The 23,383-nt window shown below is 50.8% G+C and overlaps 1 protein-coding gene across 9 annotated transcripts; it reads right to left on the reverse strand.

Annotated features, from left to right (window-relative positions):
• Nucleotides 1–166: 166 nt before the first annotated feature.
• On the reverse strand, nt 167–20,698 carry LOC308252471 (aldehyde dehydrogenase family 3 member A2). 9 transcript variants are annotated; one of them, XR_013961036.1, is made up of 12 exons: nt 20,581–20,698; nt 20,322–20,485; nt 17,664–17,895; nt 16,158–16,243; nt 13,916–14,124; nt 12,312–12,429; nt 9,429–9,570; nt 7,730–7,896; nt 6,407–6,506; nt 4,129–4,364; nt 3,224–3,388; nt 167–1,763 (listed from the first exon to the last, which is right to left on the reverse strand). XR_013961036.1 is itself a non-coding variant. In XM_080677142.1 (12 exons), exons 2-12 carry the CDS (start codon nt 20,472–20,474, stop codon nt 1,742–1,744), a joined length of 1,458 nt encoding a protein of 485 aa, XP_080533268.1. In that variant the 5' UTR covers nt 20,475–20,485; nt 20,581–20,675; the 3' UTR covers nt 167–1,741. The 9 variants fall into 9 exon arrangements, 7 of the variants coding, with proteins under 7 accessions (XP_080533268.1, XP_080533269.1, XP_080533266.1 ...); XR_013961037.1 differs by having other exon boundaries at nt 20,322–20,480; nt 20,581–20,641; XM_080677142.1 differs by having other exon boundaries at nt 4,129–4,192; nt 20,581–20,675.
• Between the last annotated feature and the right edge of the window lie 2,685 nt (nt 20,699–23,383).

Consider the following 23,383-nt stretch of genomic DNA (forward strand, 5'->3'; position numbering starts at 1 on the left):
ACAGCCCAGAGGATATAGTTGGAAAAAAACTATTTACTACATAGGTATTTAAAAAAAACACACAAAAAAAAAAACTCAAAAAGGTCAGAAAGCAAAGCTTGAGAAATTCTCCTTAGCTAGAATTTAAAATGAGGACGTATGTCTTACAGAAAGTTGAGACACCACCTTTGGTAAAGACAAAATATGTATTTATAGTTGGATCAAAGAATTTTCTCCCAAAGATCACATCTGAGGTTCCACACTAAAAATGTTATGGAAATCATACTACTTTCATAAAATATAATCGTTTATTTTGAAGCAGAATATACTACTAGACAAGCCAATAATTTAGTTTAACTAGAAATTATAATTACAATTTACTAAATGAAAATGCCATATTGAAATTGATTATTTTATTGTTACAGATTAAGCAACTTTTTCCTAAACCAGTGTAGTGATTAATTCTTGACGCCTCATTCTGTGATAAAGATATACTTCAGACAGTCTTGATGGAACAAACTCATTCAACAAATCTGATTATACATTCCATCAAGTAAATTCCATTTTCTCGAGTGGGCCGAGTCTGTTTCAAATGGGGGGAAGGTGGGGCTCTGGCCACCAGTCCCTCAGCAGGCCCCGAGGGGAGCCCGCCCTCCTCTGGGCTCCTCTTTAGCACATCCCCGGCTGAGGCCCCGCAGGTCCTGCCACCCTCAGGAGAGCTGTTGGTCCTCTATCCCCTCAGCCTGGCCAACTGCTATGGCGTCAAGTCCTCCTGCAGATTTCTCCAAATGACCCACCCTGAGGTCCTGAGCATTCAAGGCCTCCTGTCCAAGACAGACAGGAAATGGGTTCCCCAAAAGGGGCCTCTCTAAAGCTTAAAAAAGTGAAATTTACTTGAATTGTGCTACAGAAATAAAAAATTTTAAGATCTATCCTTGGAAAACCACTAACTTGCAATTTCAGGGCCCTGACAGAGGATAAGAATTGTTGTAAGTACAGCACTTCTACTACTACATTTAAACTTGCCAGTTAGGTTTTGTAAGATGTAGATCCTATAACGCCTACACCGTGCGAGTGACAGGTGACACCCGAATGAAACGGGCACTGTCTTCCAGGAGGTCCTAGGATTTACAAGGTGCTTCGGGGTTACCGTCACAAGCCTCTGTGGGCAGGGACCAGAGATGCCACAAACCAAACACAAGGCAGGACGGTGAGTGGACGAGAACTAAGGAGCACCTCTGGTCAGGCGGCACGTCTGACGGGTGGGCCACTTCGTGGAGGTCAGGTCCGCAAGTCCCAAGGGGTGAATGAGGGACAGGGACCCCACTCCCCCGGTTCTAGAGCCTGGGACAATCTATCCTCATCTCTCTGGACTGAACTCTTGAAAGCTTCCAGAGTGATAGAGGCAATAGCAGGGATGGGGTGGGGTGTCCCATGTCCCATGAACTGGGGGGAGGCAGTCCCTGAGCTGGTTCCGAGACTCCTTTAAGCTCCCAGGGAATGCAGGGGTAGCTCCAGACATTCTCCTTCCCTGGCACCAACCGGGCAGCACAGTCTAGAGCAGGTTCTGAGTGTCCTCAGTGGGGAATGCTGGGATTTGGCTGAAATGCAAGCTGCATTAATGGCGCTTGGCAATGACGTCAGGGTTGATTTCAGTGCTGCATATTCTCTTTTCGTTTTTGGTAGGATGCTAAAGCTATGGCTTCATTAACTACTTCACAGAGGAATAATTCAGTGGGGACAGCGAGGAGGCGGAACAGGATCACTCTTCAGTAGTATACAGCCTGGAGAGAGGAGAAAGAGACCCGGTTACTCTGCTGGTTTAAAACCTACCCAACCAGCCTGGAACGTGAGCTGAGTATGCGAACTCCAAACGCGTTACATAAAAGGCCGCGTATCCCTCAGAAGTCTCAGTGCGGTTTGAACTGGGGTGGAGATTATGCTCTTCCCCAAACACCTGTAACCACACGGGTGGTGCGGGCGGCATCCCGCTCCGTGCCAGTGGGACAGCACTGGCAGAGACAGGAGTTGAAATGCTGATTCACTGTCCTCACATTGCAAGCAGGAAGCCACAGCCTATAGGTGAAATCTGAAAACTGCTAAACAGTTGCCGGCCACTAAGACTTCATCAGGGGCGGGAGCTCGGCCCGTTAAAGCGCCATCCTGATACCGTAAGGCTGAGGGCTTGCTTCTGGGCCAGAGCACATACAAGCAATCAACCAATGAACGCATAAGGAAGTGGAATAACAAGTCAATGTTTCTCTCTCTCTCTTGCCCTTTAAAAATTAATTAAAAATACTACTAAAATTTCAAAGTCCTACTAACTCCAATCCATACTACTGAGGCTGAAGAAGCGCTGCCACACACACCTTAGAGTTCAACGGTCATATTTAATTTTCAAAGGCCGAATGACACTTGTCAACGTTAGCCTTCTTTAGCCCTGACCCTTTTCATGCCCTCCGCAATGCTTCCTGCAGCTGATATTGCACTTCACTGGAGCTTTGTGTACTTGTGTGCGTGTGCTCCAATGTCTGTGAAAGCTGCCCCGAGACCTGAAAGGCTCTCTTTGGAGGTAGCACTCACACTTTCTGTTTTCCATTTACTAGTAAGTGTTTCTGACCTACCCTGGCCACATGGCTCAGGTGGTTGGAGCATCGTCCTGACTCCAAATGTTGCGGGTTTGATCCTGGTCGGTGCGTGTGTGAGGCAACCAAATGATGTTTCTTTCTCACATTGATGTTTCTGTCTCTCTCTCCTTCTCCTTTCCTCTCTCTCTAAAATCAGTAAAAACATATCCTTGGGAGAGGATTTTTAAAAAGTGTTTTAAGTCCATCCTAATTCTACAATCACATCCACACATAATTATAATAAAGATTCCTCAAGTAAATGACCAATATAGGCTCCGTCATTTATTTACAATAAAAGGTGATTTTAAAAAAATGGATAAAAGCTCAGAAAGAATAGCAGAGAAGCAGCTAAGAGGAAAAGAAAACCAAATCTTTACATAGTCTCACAGTGAATTCAACCAACCTGAACAACTACCCTCACACACCAGCTCACAGTGCTGAGACCTGAGAGGCGGAGCTGGAAGTGACCTGGGAGCCTGATGCCTCCCCCTCGCGCTACAGGTCAGGGTGCTGAGGCCTAAGGAAAGGCCTTGCCCAACGTCATAATCGAAGGCAAATGAACACTGTTTCTTCCATAGCCCCAAGCCCGCTGCAGAAAGAGAAGGAGAAGTCCCTACCTCACTCCCACTGACAGCTGGTTTCTGACATGTCCGCTCACACGGCTCCCGGGGCGGCCAGGAAGCCCAGCAGGGCCTCCCTCCTCAGTACAGCCCGGTGTTTCTGAGAAAACCCAGATGACCTCAAATGCAGCTGGGATCTCCGATTCCACCAAAGCCATGCTGCTGTAAGATGAGCCAGACCCCGAGTTCAAGTGGAACAAAACACAGATACACACACATGCTATTCCCACTGCATGTTCGAGCTCCGCCTCTCTCAAGCCTGCTCTTCACAGATGGTGTCCCTTCAATGCAGCCTCGGGTGGCGGAGTGACAGCCCCCAGAACCACTGCCTTCCCTTCCACCTCAGCTCACATCGCCCGCACCTCAAGGACACACATGCCTTGGGAGGTGGTGGTCAGGGCCTTAGCTCGTCGCTATGCCGCTAGTCACCAAAGAGAGATGTTCTATGGGAGTCAAACCTGGAGAGAAAGCACTCAGACCTCCCTCACCGAAGTTGCTCACCGCCACCATGGCCACCAGGACTCCTCCTCCCTCTCAGGCAATTCAAGAACGAAACTGAAAGGGAGGCACCAGGAGCAAAGGCAGAGGGTTAGGAAGCTCAGAGCCAGCTAGGCGGTTCTTGTGGCATGAAGTCTGAGACCAGAGGTCGCGACTGTGCCGCGGACCTGGGCTCTGTGGCCACTAGTCTCAGCACAACAGCAGCGAGAGGTCACGCCAGCGAGGGCGTGGCTGTGCCCCAACCTTTTTGCAAAAACAGGAGGCTGACCAGCAGGCCATGCCTGCCCACTGCCTTAATCTGAGCCAGAGTTAATGAAAAGATCCGAGGAGCCCGCCCCCCCAACAGGAATGCAGCTGGCGGCCACCAGGCAAGACCCGACGCCAGCATGCGCTGCGGGACTTACCTTGACCAGCACGGCAGCCACCACACCCAGGATGGCGAGGAGCAGGAGACCGAGTTTTCCTTTGCTGAATCGTTTCAAAAGGAAGAATTTTGCCCAATCCACCTTTGACTGGCTGTTGGGGGGATATCTGAGTTTGTTAGCACTTTCTCTCTTTAAACTTTTCAATAAACAGGGACGTTGATGAGAAAAAGTATCGAAACTATGTTTTCCGTGATAAGCTCCCATCCCACTGGAACCTGAAATACAGGGAACAGACACCATGGCTGCGCTGCAGGCGGCACTGCTGCCTCGGACCGGCTCCACCTCTGAGCCGGTGCCAGGCTCTTCTCAGGACACTCTTCCCAGCGTCCCCACCAGGCGGTTTCCCTATAAAACAGGACGCTCCCCAGCAGGGCTCTCATGATGCCAGGGACAGTGCTGTGCGGCCTCTAACCTCACTCACCACCCCCACGTCCCGAGGGGAAGGGAGCCAGCAGGGGCGGGAACTGCCCGAGGTGAAAATGTAAAGCCAGGATGGAGCCCAGACCGGCCACGTGGCTCCACTCCACAGCCTTACGCACCCACTGGCTTCCTCCAAGCTCCAAGAAAGTACCCAAGACCAGGATGACCGGCGACACCGCTGGGTGGTGACAGGCAAGTGTAAGTCTCTGCCCTCTCAAAAGCCATGCTCTGGGCCAGTTTTCATTTCTCGAATCTTCTGTGTGTGCTGGACAGACACGTGTCTGGCGCCGTGGCGCAGGCCATCACGTGTCTGGCACCGTGGCGCAGCCCGGGCACCCAGGGCGGGAGGCAGTTCACTGGCCCAGCACTTAGATGGCAGCTGAGCTGCAGGGAAATCCGCGATATGGATCCAAAGATAAGCATTTTGAAAAGTACTCTGAAGACACACACCAGAGGTTATCTTTAAACAGTGGGTTATAGGTAATCTGAGTGTTTCTTTGGGCTCTTCCATCTTTCCCAGTTTTCTTACTAAGCCTGAATGCCTTTCGCATTTGGGGGGAAGGTTTGTTTTGTAATAAAGAAGAGGGTCTGGTCAATGGTGCCAACTGTACCCACTCAGACAGGACTGAGCCCGTCCCTGGATCAGCACTTAGCGGCCCTGTGGCCTCGCAGGGCGCAACTGGAGTCTTCGGCTGCCCCTGCCGGGGGGAGCCGGGATCCTGCGGGCACTGAGCAACCAGACACAATGGAGTCTACTCTAATCCTTGAAGGATGTGGGCAGCGAGACCACATAACTACAGCCCAAATCTCACTAACCATCATTTCCTTCCTTCACCACTCTCTCCACACTCAAACACATCCAATCCATCAGCAAATCATGTTGCTCAACCCCCAAAAGATCCCTCCCTTTCCACTAGCTCTCTGCCACCATGCTCGCCCAAACCACCACCCAGCCAGTCTGGATCCTGCAACCCCCGCCCCGCCCCTCACATGTTAGTCACGCACTGGGCACTGGCAGTGCGTGCACATCCTGCGAGGGCCCTGGCATCGTGGAAGGCAGCCGGGCTTCTTGGGAGAGGCTTGCCTTAACCTGGATAGGTGCTACCAGGCCAAGCGGGCCATGTGATGTCCATGCAGTTGTTTATGTCACGGCAGAGGGAGGGAAGAGGCGCTGTGTTAAGAGGGAGGGAAGAGGCGCTGTGTTAAGAGGGAGGGAAGAGGCGCTGTGTTAAGAGGGAGGGAAGAGGCGCTGTGTTAAGAGGGAGGGAAGAGGCGCTGTGTTAAGAGGGAGGGAAGAGGCGCTGTGTTTAAGACAGAGGCTTTTGTTGTGTGTTTTTGCTATCGGGAGGTGTGTGCACTTGTCAGTTTGTACTATCTCTGACAGGTAACAGGGAAGCCACCACCTAGATCCCAAAGGAAAACATAAAAAGTTGAGTCAGTCCTCCCAGGTGTGAAAGAGGCAGGTGGGTCCCAGCCCAAAGGGCGCCACCGAGGTGAGTGCCCGGGGGACAGCTCAGGGCGAGCAGCCCTGGCACTGCGCTCCTGGCATTCTCACTACCTCCCTAACCAAGATGGGGGGACCTGACTGCTGGCTCCAAAAATCCCCTAAATCTGGGAGAAGGACAATCAACACGTAAAGCAACGAAAGGAACAAAATAATTACAGCCTGTGGCAGGTGCTGCTCAGGATGAAAGGTGGGTGGCAGGACAGAGATGAACCCCAGCAGGGGGCCTGCAGGGAGAAGAGGACTTGCCACCGGGGGATGCGAGGCACTGAGGAGAGGACCACCTGCGGAGAGCGCGGCTGGGGTGGGGGGAGCGGCAGCGGGGACACTCACCCACGCCTCCGAAGGGCAGAGAGCTGAGCGTGAAGTGCATGATCACGTCGTTGACCGTGACACCCCCGCTGGACGTGCAGTCAATCATCCGCTGGACGAGCTGAGGGACAGAGCGAGGCTGGGTCAGTGCTTCAGGCTGCACGCGGGCGTGGGGGCACCGCGCTTCACCTCCAATAGAACTCGGGGAGCCCCTGCTCTTCTCAAACCATGAGCCCGAACAAGGAGAGGCGCCCGCACAGGGCAGACAGCAAATGCGATCCCTATTGAACTTCACAGGCACTTCACGGGAGGCAGCCCCGGATCGCCCTCTTAGAGCTGGACTCCCCAAAATGGTAGCAGTCTTTTTAAAAATAAGGGAGAGTTCGGACTGTACTCTGGTTTTTTAAAACTGTCAATACTTCTCTATCTCTGCTTTAAGATATAGAATATGACTTCTAGATGTCATTTAGTTTTTATGAAATGTAACAAATATGTAAGACTTATTTGCCAGTTTCTAAAGAAATGGCTGTCCTAAGATCTGAATGGGTAAAGAGAGACCTGGCGGTACGTGCCACGTCACGTGGGAGCCGACAAGCCCGGAGCTCTTCACAGGAACCGCTGTGGGGACTGTGTACAGGCCACCCACCGAGCGTGCCTGCCGGGGACCTGAGCTTCCAGCCGCATCACCACGCCTACGGCCTCTGAGATGTCAGGCCTGCGCGTGTGGACAGCCCGCTCTCCACGCAGCCCGCACACCATCTCCCCGCACCTGAGCGCGGAGGCCTCTGGACCCCACGCACCCACCTCGAGGCCACCGACCCTCAGCAGCAGCCAGCCCCCTTTAATGCAAGTAGGCAAGCCACTCAGAAAAGGGGTGGGGCTGCGCAGGCTGGGGTCACATGTGCACAGTGCTCACACCCCTGCCAGGACGCTCCCCATCAACGGCAAGCAGCAAACGAGGTGGCCAGCTCTTGCCAGCGCTCAGCAACGAGGACCTGCAGACATTGCACCACCTCCCCGGCAGCACCAGAGACCCCTGCCCCACAGCCCGAGCGGTGGCACGCTGCTTGGTAAGGGGGGCTCTCACACAGAAACGCCCAGTGGATTAATGTCAGAAAAGCTTCTAATGCTGGTCCATGAGGCTCCCAATTACAGGGGAGGTGTCGGACACTCACCCTGGAGACCTATCCCCAAGGTGTACGGCACTGTCACCACAGCCCCACGCCTCCCGAGAAGAGGTGGTGGGTCCTAGTATCACACAAAATAAGCCACTAGCTCTGCTGCAAAGAGGGACACAATTTACAGTAGTGGCTGCGAGAGTGTGCTTTGCTCTGTAACGTTTACCTTGTTGTTACGAGAAAACACATAGAAAGCCAATGGCTTTTCACGGTCATTTATGAATTTTATGGCTTCATCTGCATTCTTCACAGGCAATATTGGAAGAATTGGTCCAAAAATTTCTTCTTGCATCACCTTGGTTTCAGGGTCAACATCAGTAAGTATTGTTGGGGCTGAAAACAAAATAAGCAAATGAAAATGCTATAGGAGACAGAGATGCAAAATCCCGCCTACCTTTCAGCAGGCCACCCCACCATCCCTTCCCTCCCCCAGGGACCCACTGTGGAAAAGCCCTGAGAATGAGACGAGCCAGTACTAACTGAATGTCTCCAAGCACGTGACTCGGGGTCATCATGCAAACCAAGAGAAAGAGCTGTGCCTGAATGTGGCCTACTCATGTTTCACCCTGGCCACAGCACGTGCCTGACAGGAGGTGTGTACATCTCTCTGGGAGCACAGACAGCCCCTCTGTGGGTCACATCAACATTTCTTAACCAGTGCTTTCCTGCAGAGTATCACTGAGCTGCAGTCCATTCCGTTACACATTAAGAAAACATACTTAAGTGGCCAAGGTTCCCTCACCCTCAGTCAGTGCTCCATCCACTGTGGGCAGGGGCACAGGGAGGCACTGTGGATGCGGAAGGAGCTTGGCGAGCACCCCAGCCTCATGCCGTGCCATCCCGGGCAGCACACCCCAGGACCTGTCACACGTTGGGCGGTCAACTAAAGGAAGCACCTGACAGCAGTGACTATGCCCCTCCTTTACTCCCTGTCTCCAACCAGGTCCTGGCAGCACGGTGGACAGTCTTGCCAGCACTCAGGGGTGTACATGTGCACCCCCATGCATGCTTCCCCGGGGCAGAGAACGGGCTCGGTTTGGGTGTCCACCCTCCTGGTATAGCATGAGCTCAGAAAAAGTGACTCTGACTCCAGGTCAGAGGAAACCTCCTGACTAGTCTGAGCTCATCATGAATGCCCTTTCTCCGGCCACTGATTAGCGAGCGGTGGGCAAGCCAACACGCTGAGGATGGGGGGACAGAAATACCAACAACTGGGGCTTCCTGAGGTATGACTGAGCCACTGAATTCACAGGCCGGCACTCGGCTGCTCCTTATCTGAGAACACAGTGTTCCTTATGGTTTGAGCCCTGTAAGTTTTAAGTGGGGTTTTTGTAATGCGCAGCATCCTATCTAATGAGAGAGAGAAGTAAAGCTGGTTAGGGCAGCTTTTTTGCCAACTAAATGTGTCATTCTTCTGTTATATGTTACTTTGGAAAAAGTGCTTAAAATTCAAAACTAATACAGATCTATGGCAGAAAATAAAAGCCACAGAAAGTAAACAAATAATGTCAAGCATGACAGATCAAAAAATAATTTCTGCGAAAGCGTTGCCAATGGCTAGTTGTGGAATGATGGCTAGGCTATTTCTTTGAGCCGTTTTTCCAGGCGTAAACTGGAAGTAATTCCAGAGTTCTGCTTCTCAGGGTAGGTAGGAAGAAAACTATGCGTAAACACAGAAAAGCTAGTGCCACACAAGTGGTTTAATTCAACGTGTGTGTGTGTGTGTGTGTGTGTGTGTGTGTGTGATCATCTTTACAGTTTACCCGAAGTGCATTTAAGTTTATTTTACACTAAATATCTGTTTGCTTAGTGTCAATAAATACTGTCAAGCTGCCTTCTCCCATGAGGAAGGGGGCTCCCCTTACCTATGTAGCGGGTGGCCTCATCAGTCTCCCCACCAAAAGCTATCTTCTGTCCTTCAAGCAAACTCAGGAGCCTCTTAAAGTGACGAAGATTGACGATCCTTTCATAATCAGGAGACTCCTTTATATTTTCTCCATAAAATTCCTATTTAAAACAATAGTGTTTCACTGTCACAAAAGACCCTTATTTCAATTTCTTTACAAGCACAAAATCCACTCATGCTCAAAAATCATCACATTCCACCCCACCAAGTGCTTTAATAGTACTGACTGTTCCCAACTTTGAGGGTTCAACTTCAGATTTTTTGACTTTATGATGGTACAAAAGTGGTACAACTTGAGTAGAAAGTGTATTTCGAACTTTGATCTTCTCCCGGGCCAGTGAGGTGTGGGCAGCAGCAGCAGCAGTGAGGTGACTGCGTCCAAAAGCAGGCCAATGTGAGTGGCTGAGCGCGTTTAAGTTCCGCTGCACTAAGCGAGGATGTTCAGCAGGTTAGGTGCCAAATCAATTTCCACTTATATTTCCAACTTATAATGGCTTATCAGAGGTCACCCACTGCAAGTCACGGAGAATCTGCAATAGTGGTACATCCAGGCCTCTTGGCATGTCAAGGACAGCAGTTCAAGCAGCTGCACACGTTTGTCATTCTCCAGTCTCTGGGCTCAGAGGGATCTCTTGCGTCTCCCTGTGGGCCCGAGCGGGGCCGCGAGAGCAGGTAGAAGGTCTTGCTCCATCTGAGGACCCTGTTTCCCTATGGCTGTGACTGCTCCCTGCACGGAGCTGTGTGGCTGCAGCAGAGACCCCATGACCTGCAAAGCCTAGAATATTTGCCATCTAGCCCTTTTCATGCAGGTCGCTGAGCTTTGCGCTTTTCCATTGTTTTCCATGTTCTCTAGACGGGCATTTCCAACCGTCACAGACGACAGGGCAATCACTCAGAAGATCCAAATACAGCCTGGTCAATTAAACAAGGCAAAAAACCTCAAAGGCCATAAATCAATATTATTATGTAAAACAAACGAAATTACTGAATTGCTGCATCACTTCAAAGCCTTATGAAAGCTCTCAATTTACTCTCCAATCAAAATGAGCACTGCTCACCCACCCTCCACACACAGCTCAAGTCTGGGTAAGAATCTCCAAGCAGGAGCAGCCACGCCTTCCTTCCCTCTCAGGCAGGCACCTCCTAAACTCCAAGGAACCCCAGGAGACTTGCAACCAGGGGAGCAATGGGCAGTGGCAGCCCATCCCGGGCTGACCCCTGAACCTGTCTCCAAGGCCCCTTTTCCCTGACTTCCCAGAGAGCCAGATCAGCCCGGCCCCGGCTCTCCTGCTGCTTCCTTCTCTCCTAAGCCCTCCCTTATTTCACTGCCCCAGCTTTAATAAACATCCTCTCAAATCAGACAAACCAACCCACCCCCCAAACAAACAAGAATCATCCCAGCAGCTTGTTGACATGTATGTTCCTGGCGCCCCCCCCCCCCCCACCACCCAGTGCCACCAACCACGGTTTCCCATGCTGGTGGCACCTTAGAATCACCTGGAGACCCCAGACCAACTGAACCACAGCTGGAGGGTGAGGACCAGAACTGTTCTTACACGGCTCCCTGGTGACCTCAGTTGAGAACTACTGTGTTCAGAGAATAAATGTCTCAAAGGCCACAGGGTCTTACTCCTTTGAAGCTGGGTTTGTCACCATTCTCAACCAGTATGACTTCTCCAATTCTCAAGTACTCGTCTCATAAGGGTTTTAATCCCCTCTTTGCCATCTCACATCCCCCGAGTCTGGCCAATTCTCCTTTCATTTTCTCCTTGTCTGGCTCCATCTTCCATCCCATCACTTCTGTCCAAGCCCCTTGGCATCTGAGGCCAGTGACCCTGCCTGGAGCAGTGCACTTCCCTAAATTCCTGGTTGTGGGGACTGTGGTGTGGTTTCTGTTCTCGGTCATAAACGGTGCTCTCTGGTGTTCTGGATCCTTCTGTTCAGTGCTCAGTTAGCACCTGTCAAGTGAACAATGATGGTTCCAATAATTCCTCCCACCCAGGGGGCTTAGTGACCCCTCCCACCAGGGAACTCGTCACACTGGTTTATCCCTTCCTTTCTTCAATCCAAATCATGTATTTCTTCAAGGCAGTAGGACACTCCCATACAGCCTTCCTTGATTTCCTCCCTAGAGATCTTTACTTTAAACACCTGGAAGACCAATAACCATGTCAAGAACATACTATAAACAGGTGGTTGATTAACTCACTCCTCCAAACACTCTACATACACAAGCACTGACAACTTTAATTGGCATGACCACTATGCCACCTGATTACACTCAAAGAACGGGCAACATTCTCTCAAAACCACACATATAGTCATTTACCCGGTGTGCAGCAAGCATTTTTAAAACGTGCAATACCTGACTACTTAGTCAGGGGCACTGACCTCTTTCCCTTTAGCTTTTCTGATAAAAAAATGACAACAGCGAACACAACAACAGCTGTCCAGTGTGAAGGAATCAAAATATACCTAATTTTTTTTTTGTCAAATTAGGAAAAAAAAATTTTTGGGGTGTGTTGCAGAATTTCAGTAATTAGTTTGTGCGCCAGGAGATGAAAAAGGCTGAAATTGCTGTTTTAAAGCATATACCACAACTAACCAGTTTATCCATCAGCAAATCAACTAGACAAGTGGACTTAACACCAACCTAACCTTACTCCCAGCAGACACTCCACGGAAAGGGTGCGGAGCATTTTTAATTAGCCAGTGGGTTAATGCAGTCACATAAACTACTGAGATTTTCCAGGGGAAGCGAGGGTGTGAGGATGCTGCCTGCAAACAGCTGATCTGACTCATCTTCATGAAACCAACGGCATCAGACATGTTAAACACTAACCTTCACAGTTTCCTTAATCTTTTGCACGATTTGACTCTGGAGAGATGGTTCACAGAGAATATAGTCGGGAGCAATGCAGGTTTGGCCGCAGTTCATGTACTTCCCCCAGGCTATGCGTCTGAAGGGGGAAAAGCCCAGAGAGCCACAGGATTAAGTCTACTCTTCATTTGTTACATACTTTTGTGTTGTTTGAATGTTTTCAACTAACATGTGTTCAAACACTTACTTGGTAATCTTTCGTTGTTGTTGTTAATCCTCACCAGAGGATATTTTCCCATTGATTTTTAGAGAACGTGGAAAGGAAGGAGAGTGGGAGGGGAGGAGGGGAGAAAGGGAGAAAGGGAGAAAGGGAGAAAGGGAGAAAGGGGGAGAGAGAGAGAGAGAGAGAGAGAGAGAGAGAGAGAGAGAGAGAGAGAAAGAAACATCGATGTGAGAGACACCGATTGGTTGTCTCCATGCATGCGCCCCAATCAGGGCCAGGGATCAAAACTGCGACCCAGGTACCTGCCCTTGACTGGGAATCAAACCTGTGACCCTTCCATGCGTAGGCTGATGCTCTAACCACTGAGATCACCAGCCATGGCACTTGGCAATCTTTATAAAAATATTTTAAGAACTCGTCTCTAAATCAGTTGGCTGGAACTTGGAATGCATTTTCCAGCTGTTGTGAAGTACTCTAAGGAGCAGGGAAATTCCCATGCCAACTCACGGGAAACAGCCCTTTGCGCGCAGAGACCTCTGCCTGCTACAGAAAGAGAGAAATAGCCTCTCAACACCCTCTTCCTCCCCCACTCCAGCCAAAAGGACATGAGGGATGGCAGGAATTCCACACAGGCTCTGCCCTCCTGGCTGTGGCTTTAGTCCTGCTGGCAGGATGCTCAGGCATGCAGAATAGCAGCCGCTCCCCTGGAGAGCTGTGCCCATGGATGGGTCAAAGTCTGGGACACGAACATTCACCAACTGAGAGTCCCATATTCTGGCAAGCAGACTTCTACTTACGAAGACAACCTGGACCCCAGCTAACCCTCTATACCTCCTCCTTGCTCCGTGTCTCTGAAGGAGAGAGAGCCACACCTCCCTGAGCACACAGCCCTCTGCGTTTTGGTCCTTCCTGCTAGCGAAACCTGATTTAGCAGAGAGAACCTGACACCTTTTGTTTACTAGTTCCCAGATGCAAGATGCTAATCTAAGTTAAAAGATAAGTAATACTGGTTTTATCAACAAAGGAGCTCAGTTAAGAAATGGACAGAATACCCTTTCTGTTGGGAATGTAAAGATCTTATTAGGCATACACAATACTTTGGATTACCTACTTCCTGGATCACCTACCAGCAGAAAAGTAAAATTTCTTGTCGATCTATAATCTCAAGCACAGAAGACCCTCTCCCATGACTCCTAGGGAGTGAGGACCTACTGCTCATCGCTGCTGGCAGTGACAGAAGAGACAGTTTGTGCAAGAATTCTGTTACCCGTGAGGACATCAACCACCAAAGCTTCATGTCTCTCGGGGTCAAGAGGCGTAGGGTTCCAGTACAAAGAGGATACATCAACCAAAAGTCCCCACTATGCTGGGAAAGCCCCCATGGTCAGGAGGCCAGCCTCACCTGCAGGCGACATCCAGGTCACAATCTTTGTCGATGTAGCACGGACTCTTCCCTCCCAGTTCCAGAGTCACAGGGGTCAGATGCTTGGCAGCAGCTGCCATGACAATTTTTCCAACTGCAGTGTTTCCAGTATAGAGAATGTGGTCAAATCGCTGCTTCAGGAGCTCGGTGGTTTCCTCAACACCACCATTAACGACAACATACAGGTCCTTAAAGAAAGAAAAACAGCCGTGGCTGGTGTGGTTCAGCTGGTTGGGCGTTGTCCTACCCACCTCAAAGTTGCCAGTTCAATTCCCAGTCAGGGCTCGAACCACCCCCCGTCCCAGGGCTGGGGGGGCATGCAGGCAGCAGCTGATCAACGTTTCTCTCCCTCTCCCTCTCCCTTCTTCTCTCTCTCCAAATTCAATTTTTTAAAAATCTTAAAAAAAAAAAAAGATAAACATTTGCATTGCCAAATTAATCAATTGTCTAAAGAGCAGTTTCTTCAACACGGACATATAATATTCAGTAAAACCGTGAAAACATGGAGACCAGCCCTATGAGGATAGAAGAGGAAGCAGATGGAGGACAAGGGTGGAACAGAGGCCAGTGGCATCTGAGAGCCATCATCCCACAGTGGGACGACTGGAGAGTGCAGTGTTTTCTACATGAGCTCAGCAATGAAGACACAAAAGAGAAGAGAGCAAATGGTTGGACTGGACCAGGGAAATGTGTAAGATGGGGACTGTGCAAGCTGAGGATTTAGATGAGAAAAAAGTGGCTGCTATGAATGACCACAGAACAGGCCCCTACTTAATGTCTTAACCTGAACATTCTCTCTCTACAACACAGCGCAGGGCTCAGCCCATGGTGGGAACCAAGTAACTGTCTGCTGAATGACTGGGGTGCAAAGCGCAGCAGGCAGGAACACTGGCTTTGAAGTCAGATCTGACTAACTCTTCACTTTGTGACTTACTAGCTTACGTGTCTTGGGCAGTTTCCTCGTCTGTTACTGGGAGGTCCCACAGCTTTGGGCTGAGCCCTTACAAGACTGTGCTACCATCAGCACTACTATGAAAGAAGGGACATTTTGAAAAACGACATGAAGAGCAGCGACAGAGGACAGATGACGAGGAAGACAGAGGGAGATGTGTTAGAACATTCTGAGGTGCTGGCATGAAGTAAAAGTTGGTTTGTGGACCTCATGTTTCCACTTGGTCTGCTAATTAGGAGGGCTAATTAGTCCTCATTCACTTCAGAGTTCAACTGCCCAACTGTTTCAAGTTTTAACTTGTGTATGGCTCAATCTACAGAGCTTGTGTGACTGATGCCCCAACAGCTAGGTGAGGCAGGGTGGGCATCACTATGCCCATCTGGACAGTCAGATAGTGAAGAATTTACCCCTGTCGAGGGGCAAAGCAGGCCCTTCAACCGCTGTCTCTGGTTTCTAATCCTACTCAATCCATGACATCTCTCTGTTTTCATCATCCTTCTGCGCTAGATAACCACAGCTATTAGAACAAACCTGTTTTGTGGTTAGACAACAAAGAACAATATTATTCCAAGGGCCGAAGATAGATTATTATAAGTTAACACGTACAACTACAAGTATGATATTTTAAAGTTGCCTTTCAATGACAGTGAAGTGAGGACTCCTTCCTGTAGCAATTCCAGGTCGAACTAAACAGCCCCAGCTCCATGATGGTGGCAGGAGGACCTCCGACTCGAACAGAGACGGAACCCTGTGGTTGGAGCGCATCTTCTTTACTCAACACTGATACTCTTACATGCCAGCACTTCAACCTGAGGGACAACTCTGGTTTGGGAGGCCATTTTCTCCCTGTAGCTTCATGCCACAAACAGGCCCATTTAAAGCGAAGTGTTCTTATATAGTCATATGCCATTAAGACAAGAGATGACCAGAACCCAGCACCGAACTAGTCCCTCATTAAGTAATTCACCAAATGAATACACCTAAAATCACCTTAGGATTAACCTAAAAACAAAGGTTAATCCAAATGCCGAAGGGCAGAAGAGGGTCTGTAAGTAGCAGGAGTGCCCAGGAAGCCAATGTATCACATAGCACAGCAGCTGAGCTGTTCTAAGTTCTTGTTGGAGCTAACTTCTTTTATCAAGCCAACTGCTGGAGGCTTAGGACACTGCAAACTGATCCCCAGCCATCAATGACAGGCACTGGAAGAGAGGTCAAATGGGCGTTTCCCACAACAAACAGATGTTTTGCAGACGGTCAAGGCATTCTTACCTGGTCTAAATACTGGGGGAGGAGCTTAGCCAAGATCTTGGCTGTATTTTCACTTAGTTCAGAAGGCTTGATAATCACAGCATTTCCTAAACAAAGCAAAAAGCAGAACAGCATCACCTAATACTTGATTAAATTTTTAATAGCTACCAAAATGGTGTTCATGTAGGGAGTACAGGCTAAGTATGCCAATTATTTTTGCTGCTCTTAATTCTGTTCTTCGGTGTGAGCATAAGAGCTTATCTCAGTTTCTCTTTTTCAAATGCTAACTTCTTAGTTCTCATCATCTTCCGATAACTAACCACCCCCACTCCTCTCTATTTCCATCACCTTTCTCCTACTCCCACGCCTGGACTTTCCTCTCTGCCCTGGAATTATTGGGCAAACAGGCCTTGTCAATATAAAGCTGCCATTCTGGATCCTGCAGAAATGAGACCTTAATCTCTTGGCATAAACCCAGGCCAGCATTGCTCCCATAGCCCTTATCTGAGTGAAGAAATGGTCAGACAGAATCTAATGGTTCATCTACGGCCACAGCTGGCAACTGAAACCACATTAGAATATGGATGCCTGACTCCAATTCCTGAGCCTGTCAGCTACGCCTTTATATTCTTAAATTCTCCATACACTGCTGGTGTAAACCAAGGAATGCCATTAAAGCAAATGTACTTAATTAGCCACCATCCTTAATTTATAATCAATGAGAACAGGATCCTCTGAAAAGGTATTCTATCTAATAAAGAGGAAATATGCTAATTGACCATCACTCTGTCACAAAGATGGCTGCACCCACAGCTGAGGCCAAGTGCCCATAAGGAGCCTTAACGAGCAATCAGCAGGGACCTGAGGCTATGCCCTCCCCCACCCCTATGGGGCATGACAGGGGACCTCAGGCTGTGCCCCCTACCCAGTGGGGCTTGATGGGGGACCTCAAGGTGTACCCCCAGTGCTGGGTTGGGGGAATTCAGGCCGTGCCCCTGCCCAGCAGGGCTTGACGGGGGACCTCAGGCCATGCCTCCCACCCAGTGGGGCTTGACAGGGTATCTCAGGCCATGTGCCCCACCTGGCGGGGCTTGATGGAGGACCTCAAGGCACGCCCCCAACCCTGGTCTGGGCTGGGGGACCTCAGGCCACCTCCATCCCGTCCTGGCACCGGGCCAGGGGACCTGAGGCTATGCCCCCTGCCCGGCAGGGCTTGACAAGGGTGGGACTGGCTGGGTCTGGATCTAGCCCAATGTGGGGGAGGGGACAGCTGGGTCTGGGTCTCACGCAATTTTGAGGTGCATGTGGGTGGGTGGGGACTTGACTCTGGGTCCCGTGGTGAGCCCCAGACTCTGACAGGAGGAAGGGTTTCATATACATTTTACTAATTTTCTTTCATCTCTGACACTTCTATTATAGAGAAAGGGAAAATAGCAATATTAAATTATTTCCTCTAATTAATCCCCTTTTAATGTGCACGAATTTCGTGCACCGGGTCACTAATAAAGACATAAACTGACATCAGACCTGCAGCAATGGCTCCGATCAGTGGCTGCATGGTGAGAACGAAGGGGTAGTTCCAAGCCCCTATAATCAGGACGACCCCCAGGGGCTCTGGCTGGATGTAGGCCTCATCCATCATGGTGAGCAGGTTCTTCTTGGCTGGCTTAGCAGTAATCCACTCAGGAAGCTGCTCCAGCACGAGATCAACTTCCCCAAGAATGGTAATGACTTCCTGGCTGTATGCATTCAGCTCACTCTGTTCGAAGAGTCACAGGAAACCTTGCATAAGTACGACACATTCAAGCCGAGTCTAAAACTTCAGGCCAGGCACACCTGCAGTGAAAACTGGCATTATCAGACCAGTGGGCTTGCCATTCAGATTCCTTTTGCACCTCCAAGCTGTCAGACTTGCTAACTCCCTCTCTAATAGACTCAATCCCTCTAAAACCTCTTTGCTCATCCAAGGCATTTAAAATCAGGCTTAAATACTACCTTCAGGATGACCTCTCTGATTAATAATGGCTTGCCTTGATCACACTTTATAAACCATAGCAACTATGCTTCTGACCTGCATCTTAATATTTCACCCTAATACAGTCGTTTATAACTATTCTCATATTTTATCTGTGTTGTCTCCCAACCAAATTTAAAACTCTCAAGGACAAGGAAGTTACTGTATTTCTTTAGTAATCATACATACACACACACACACACACACACACACACACACACACACACTAACAAGAGGCCCAATGCACGAATTCGTGCACAGGTGCGGTCTGGACAGCCTGCCCCAATGGGGGCTATCAGGGCTGGGCCAGGCCGGCCGGGGGGAGGGGACGCAAGATGTTGACCATCTAGCCCTGCCCCCGATTGGGGTAAGGGGGACAATCAGGGGCCGGGCCGGCCAGGAGAGGGACTGTAGGAGGTTGGGCGGAGGGGGGGGGGGGGGGCAATCAGGGCCCTGATCGGGCCGGGTGGCCGCTGCATGTCATAGCTACTGGTTGTTCTGTCATTCCGGTTGCTTGGCTTTTATACACACACACACACACACACACACACACACACACACACGCCCATGGGGGGGAGGGTCCCTCAGTGTGGCCTGGGACCCCTCCCTCCTAACCACCCGACTGCTCAATGCTCCTTACTGCTCAGCTTGCTACTCCTTAGTGCTGCTGCGGAGGCGGGAGAGGCTCCCACCACCACCTCTGTGCTCGCCAGCCATGAGCCTGGCTTCTGGCTGAGCGGCGGTCCCCCTGTGGGAGTGCAATGACGCACTGACCACCAGGGGCAGCTCCTGCTGAGCATCTGCCCCCTGGTGTTCAGTGCACATCATAGTAACCAGTTGTTCTGGTCGCTTAGGCTTTTATTATACAGACTAGAGGCCGGTGCACAGCATTCATGCATGGGGAAGGGGGGGGGGCCGGTCCCTCAGTTCGGCCTGCGCCCTCTCGCAGTCCAGAACCCCTTGGGGGATGTCTGACTGCTGGTGCAGAGCAGGCCTAAGCTGGCAGTCGGACATCCCATGAGGGGTCCATAGCACTGCTGCGGAGATGGGAGAGGATCCCGCCACCACTGCTGCGCTGCCAGCTGTGAGCCCGGCCACTGACCACCAAGGGGCAGCTCCTGCATTGAGCGTCTGCCCCCTGGTGGTCAGTGCATGTCATAGAGATCAGTCGTTCTGCCGTTCAGTCAATTTGCATATTAGGGTTTTATTATATAGGAGGATAGATAGATTCACACAAACATTTCATGCTTGTAGAATGAATGATTCAGACTTTTAAAAATCTTAATTATTCCATCTTGTTTATTTGATACCACAGCCCCTCTCCACCTAAAGCACACTAAAGGGAATTTTATAGTTCCTGTTGTTACTAATACTAAGATACTACTACCCTTCAAAATAATCTTTTGGGAGAAGTGAGGGAGAGGGGGACTCACAAAGCCAGAGCAAAATGTTGTTCCCTGTGGAATAAACATAAAAAGTAAAAACATAAAGGGGGTGGGGGGTTGGAGATATCTATAATACTAACAACGATTAAAAAAAAAAGTAAAACCAAAACGACAATATTATTAGAAAATACAGGGGAATATATTTATGCCCTAACCCTACCCTCACCCTTGCTACTCAAAGCTTGGTTTCAAAACAGGCGTCATGGTATCACCTGGGAACTGATTAGAAACTCAGACTCTCAGACCCGCCCCTCAGACCTTCTGAACGAGATCCCCAGTGATTGGCCAGTGCGCCAGTTTAAGGAGCACTGACCTAAAACGAAGTCACGGAGGAAAATTTAAGGGCAACAACGGCAACCAATAAACCTTTCTTCAAAAGAACCAGTAAACAAAGTTAAAAGACAAGAAACAGACTCTGAGAAAAATATCTGCAATATATTACGCCGACATATCACCGAAATCCAAGATATAAAAAAATTCCTACGGGAAAAGGACCATAAATGCAACAGAAAAAACAGGCAAAACTATAAAAGGCAATTCACTGACAGAAGCCAGAAAACACACGCACTTCTGTGTCTGCAAACACGCTCCGCGGGGCTGTCTCTGAGCGAGGGGCGGCTCGGGAGAGTGGGGGCACCTTCTGCTCCACCCCTCCCGATGGAGATCATCCCCCCGTCCCCCAGTCCTGGTGTCATCACAACTACGGCCAAGTACCCGCGCGCGCACCTTGCTCAGGTCCGAGGCGATGGCCGCCAGGATGTCCCTCTCGCGCTCCTGCACCATCCTGCGCAGCGCCTCGAGCTGCTGCAGCCGGAACCTCAGGGGGCGCGACCGGCCGCTCCGGAAAGCGTCTCGGACCCGCTGGACCAGACGCTCCATGGCTCCCTGCACTGAGGAGAGAGGGAGGTCGGGGCTCTGCGCGAGACCTGGCGGCCGCCCCCGCTCGCTCCCCTCTGCTGCGGACCCCGGGCCGCACCCCACTCACCCTGCCCGACGCGTTCTCTGCACCCGCCCAGCCGGACTGCCGGCAGCCGCCGGGGGCGGGCTCCACCCCGAGCCGCGCGCCTATTGGTCGGTCGGGACGCGTGACCCCGCCGGAGCCTCGCCCACCGCCCACGCTGGGAGCTGGCCGCGGGCGGGTCCGGGCTGGGGTGCGGCCTCCCAACCAGACGAGTGGTGGAGGGTGGATCCCGGAGCGGCCTAGGTGCCCGTTGGGTGAGGGAGCAAGGCGGAGGCGTCGGAAGGGGAGCGGGGTGGGGGCGCCGGAGGGGAAAAGGGGCGGGGCAGGGGCGCGGGCGCTCGCGGGAGGCCGGAGGCGCTGGCGCGGCCCCTTCGGCGGAGAGTGGGTGCATCGCCCGCGGGGTCAATCCCGCCCCCTCCCAGGCGGCCGCGGGCGGGCCGGGCTCGGTGCCCTGCGGGGTGCAGAGGGCCGCGGGCCAGGCGTGGGGAGAGGTCGCCCTGCCCACGCCACCCTCCGCTCCTTCCCATCTTCCTTTCACAGCGAGCTCCGCGGGGAACCGCGGCCCCCTCTGCTTCCGAGTTGCCGAATCCACGAGGCAGCCTCGGCCCTCGCTGGCTCCAGGCCCAGGTCGCGGCCTCCAGAGACACGGCCTCGTTCTTCCTCCTCTGCCGTCCCTATGATGGCAGTAGAGAAGGCTGTAGTCCCACCTGGAGCCGCACCCTTTCCTCTGAACCCCAAGGGGCGCCGCGTCCACCTGCACCGTATTCGTCTGATTGAACTTACAACAGGCATCTCAAAGTGAACTTAGATACAAGCCCAGTCTCAATCAGGGGACCCTCCTTTACCCATTTACCCAGGCCAAAGTCCTCGGAGCCATCCGTAACTCTCCTCTTTGGCCCTGTCTTCAAAAACATAGATTGAACCAACCACTCCTGCCCTGGCCCAAGTCCTGAGCATCCTCTGCGCTGGGCACGGCACCGGCATCCTCCTGGTTTCCCTGTTCTACTCGACTCGAGGCCCTGCCGTCTCTCAGCTCCGCATCTGCCATCTTGTATGCTGCCCGGCAAGTGTCCCAGCCCCGAGCGGATTAACCGCTGCCCCAGGCTCTCGCGCTCCCTGGCTTCCAACGAAGGAGGCACGAGCGAGCGGGAAATAAGGCAGGCGGGAAGGGGAGAGTTCCTTTTGCTCCCGGAGTCAGTGTGTGGCCACTTCCTTAGAGAGTGAGGCAGGATGACTCCGAACTAGCAGTGCCTGCCGTGGTCACGATGGCACTTCCAGGAAGTGGAGGATGGCGGTGACAGCGTCTCCAAATGGCACGGGAGCAGGCGTGGCGCGTGGGTTCCAGCGGGCATTGTGCAGCTGCTGGTCTATACCACCTGTCTTCCTTGGCCATGCATTGCTCTTAAAATCCCCTCTGCCTGAAAGACTAGAGTGATTCTCTTCATAGCTGGGTCCTGGCTGGAACAACTTGCTCTCAGTAATCCTTCGGAAGGTATCTTGACCATGTTCCTTCCCTGCTCACAACTTTCCAATGGCTTCCTATGTCATTTAGAGAGAATGAAACCCCAAACCACACCGCATGCTGTAAGCCCTGGATGTCATGGCCTCCAGCTCCCCTCCAGCCGCATTTTGTATTATTCTCTCAGCTGGAGTGGTTCCTTGCTGCTCACTGAGCACTGACTGCATCCCCCTCAGGGCTTTTGCACTCTGCTGCTTTCTTTGCCTGAGTGCCTGGCTACCTTTCTCAGTTCAATCTCTGCTTACATGCTGCCTCTTAAAGAAGCCTTCGTGATCACCATGGCTAACGCAGCGGCTTTAAATTCCACCTGTAGCCTGCTACTCAGTCCCTTGCCATGTTTTAGTTTATTTGTTTCTGTCTGTCATCCCCACTGAAAGTCTTAAAAGTCAGGGACTTTTTCGTGTTCACTGTAATATCAGTGTTTATTTTAGAACCTGGCCAATAGTAGGTACTCAATAAATTATTGAAAGAATGGATAGTAAATGACCAAATACTCTAGTCTCAGTGTCTTGGCACTCTCCACTGTTGTGGTTTTCTCAACAGCCTGTAAATTAGAGGCTTAAAGGGATTCTTGATGAAGGAAGGAAGTTGGCATGAACATCAAACTCTGTACCTCTACTTTTACTCTGTGTTCTTTTGGAAAAGAAAAAGAAAAAGGACAGTCCTACGGGGATGCCATGGTTAAATGGGAGACTGCAGGTAAGCAATCTTCTTACATTGTGGGAAGAACTGTAGCCTCCAACACACACCAAGTCTTTAAAGCACCTCCATGCAAGCTGCGAGGCTGCCTGTGCACAGCTGGCTCGCTGTACTGCCGCTATCTGGAACTGTGGAGCACCATTTCAAATTAGCTCAAAGTTCACCACAGAGTTGTCCCAATTATCTCTTTAATCTGATCCGAGGACCATTAACCACCAGCTAATAAACATTATGTAAGGGATTAGGTAACTTGAGGTATGAATCATGCCACAATTTAAAAAAAAATCTTTATTGATTTCAGAGAGGAAGGGAGAGGGGGAGAGAGATAGAAACATCAATAATGAGAGAGAATCATTGATGGCTGACTCCTGAACGATCAGGGATCGAGCCTGCAACCCAGGCATGTGCCCTGACCAGGAATCCAACCATGATCTCCTGGTTTATAGGTCGACAATCACTGAGCCACCGCAGCTGGGCCATGACACAATTTTTTTAAAAAAAAATTTTAATTAATGAACAGAATTTCAATGTGAAAATAGAACAGAAATCAGTATCATATAAGGCAAGTTAATCTCTGAGTAGTGAAGAGCTACTTCTCTGCTAAGGAAA

Source organism: Plecotus auritus (genome assembly GCF_963455305.1).
Source record: "Plecotus auritus genome assembly, chromosome: 7".
NCBI lineage: Eukaryota > Metazoa > Chordata > Mammalia > Chiroptera > Vespertilionidae > Plecotus > Plecotus auritus.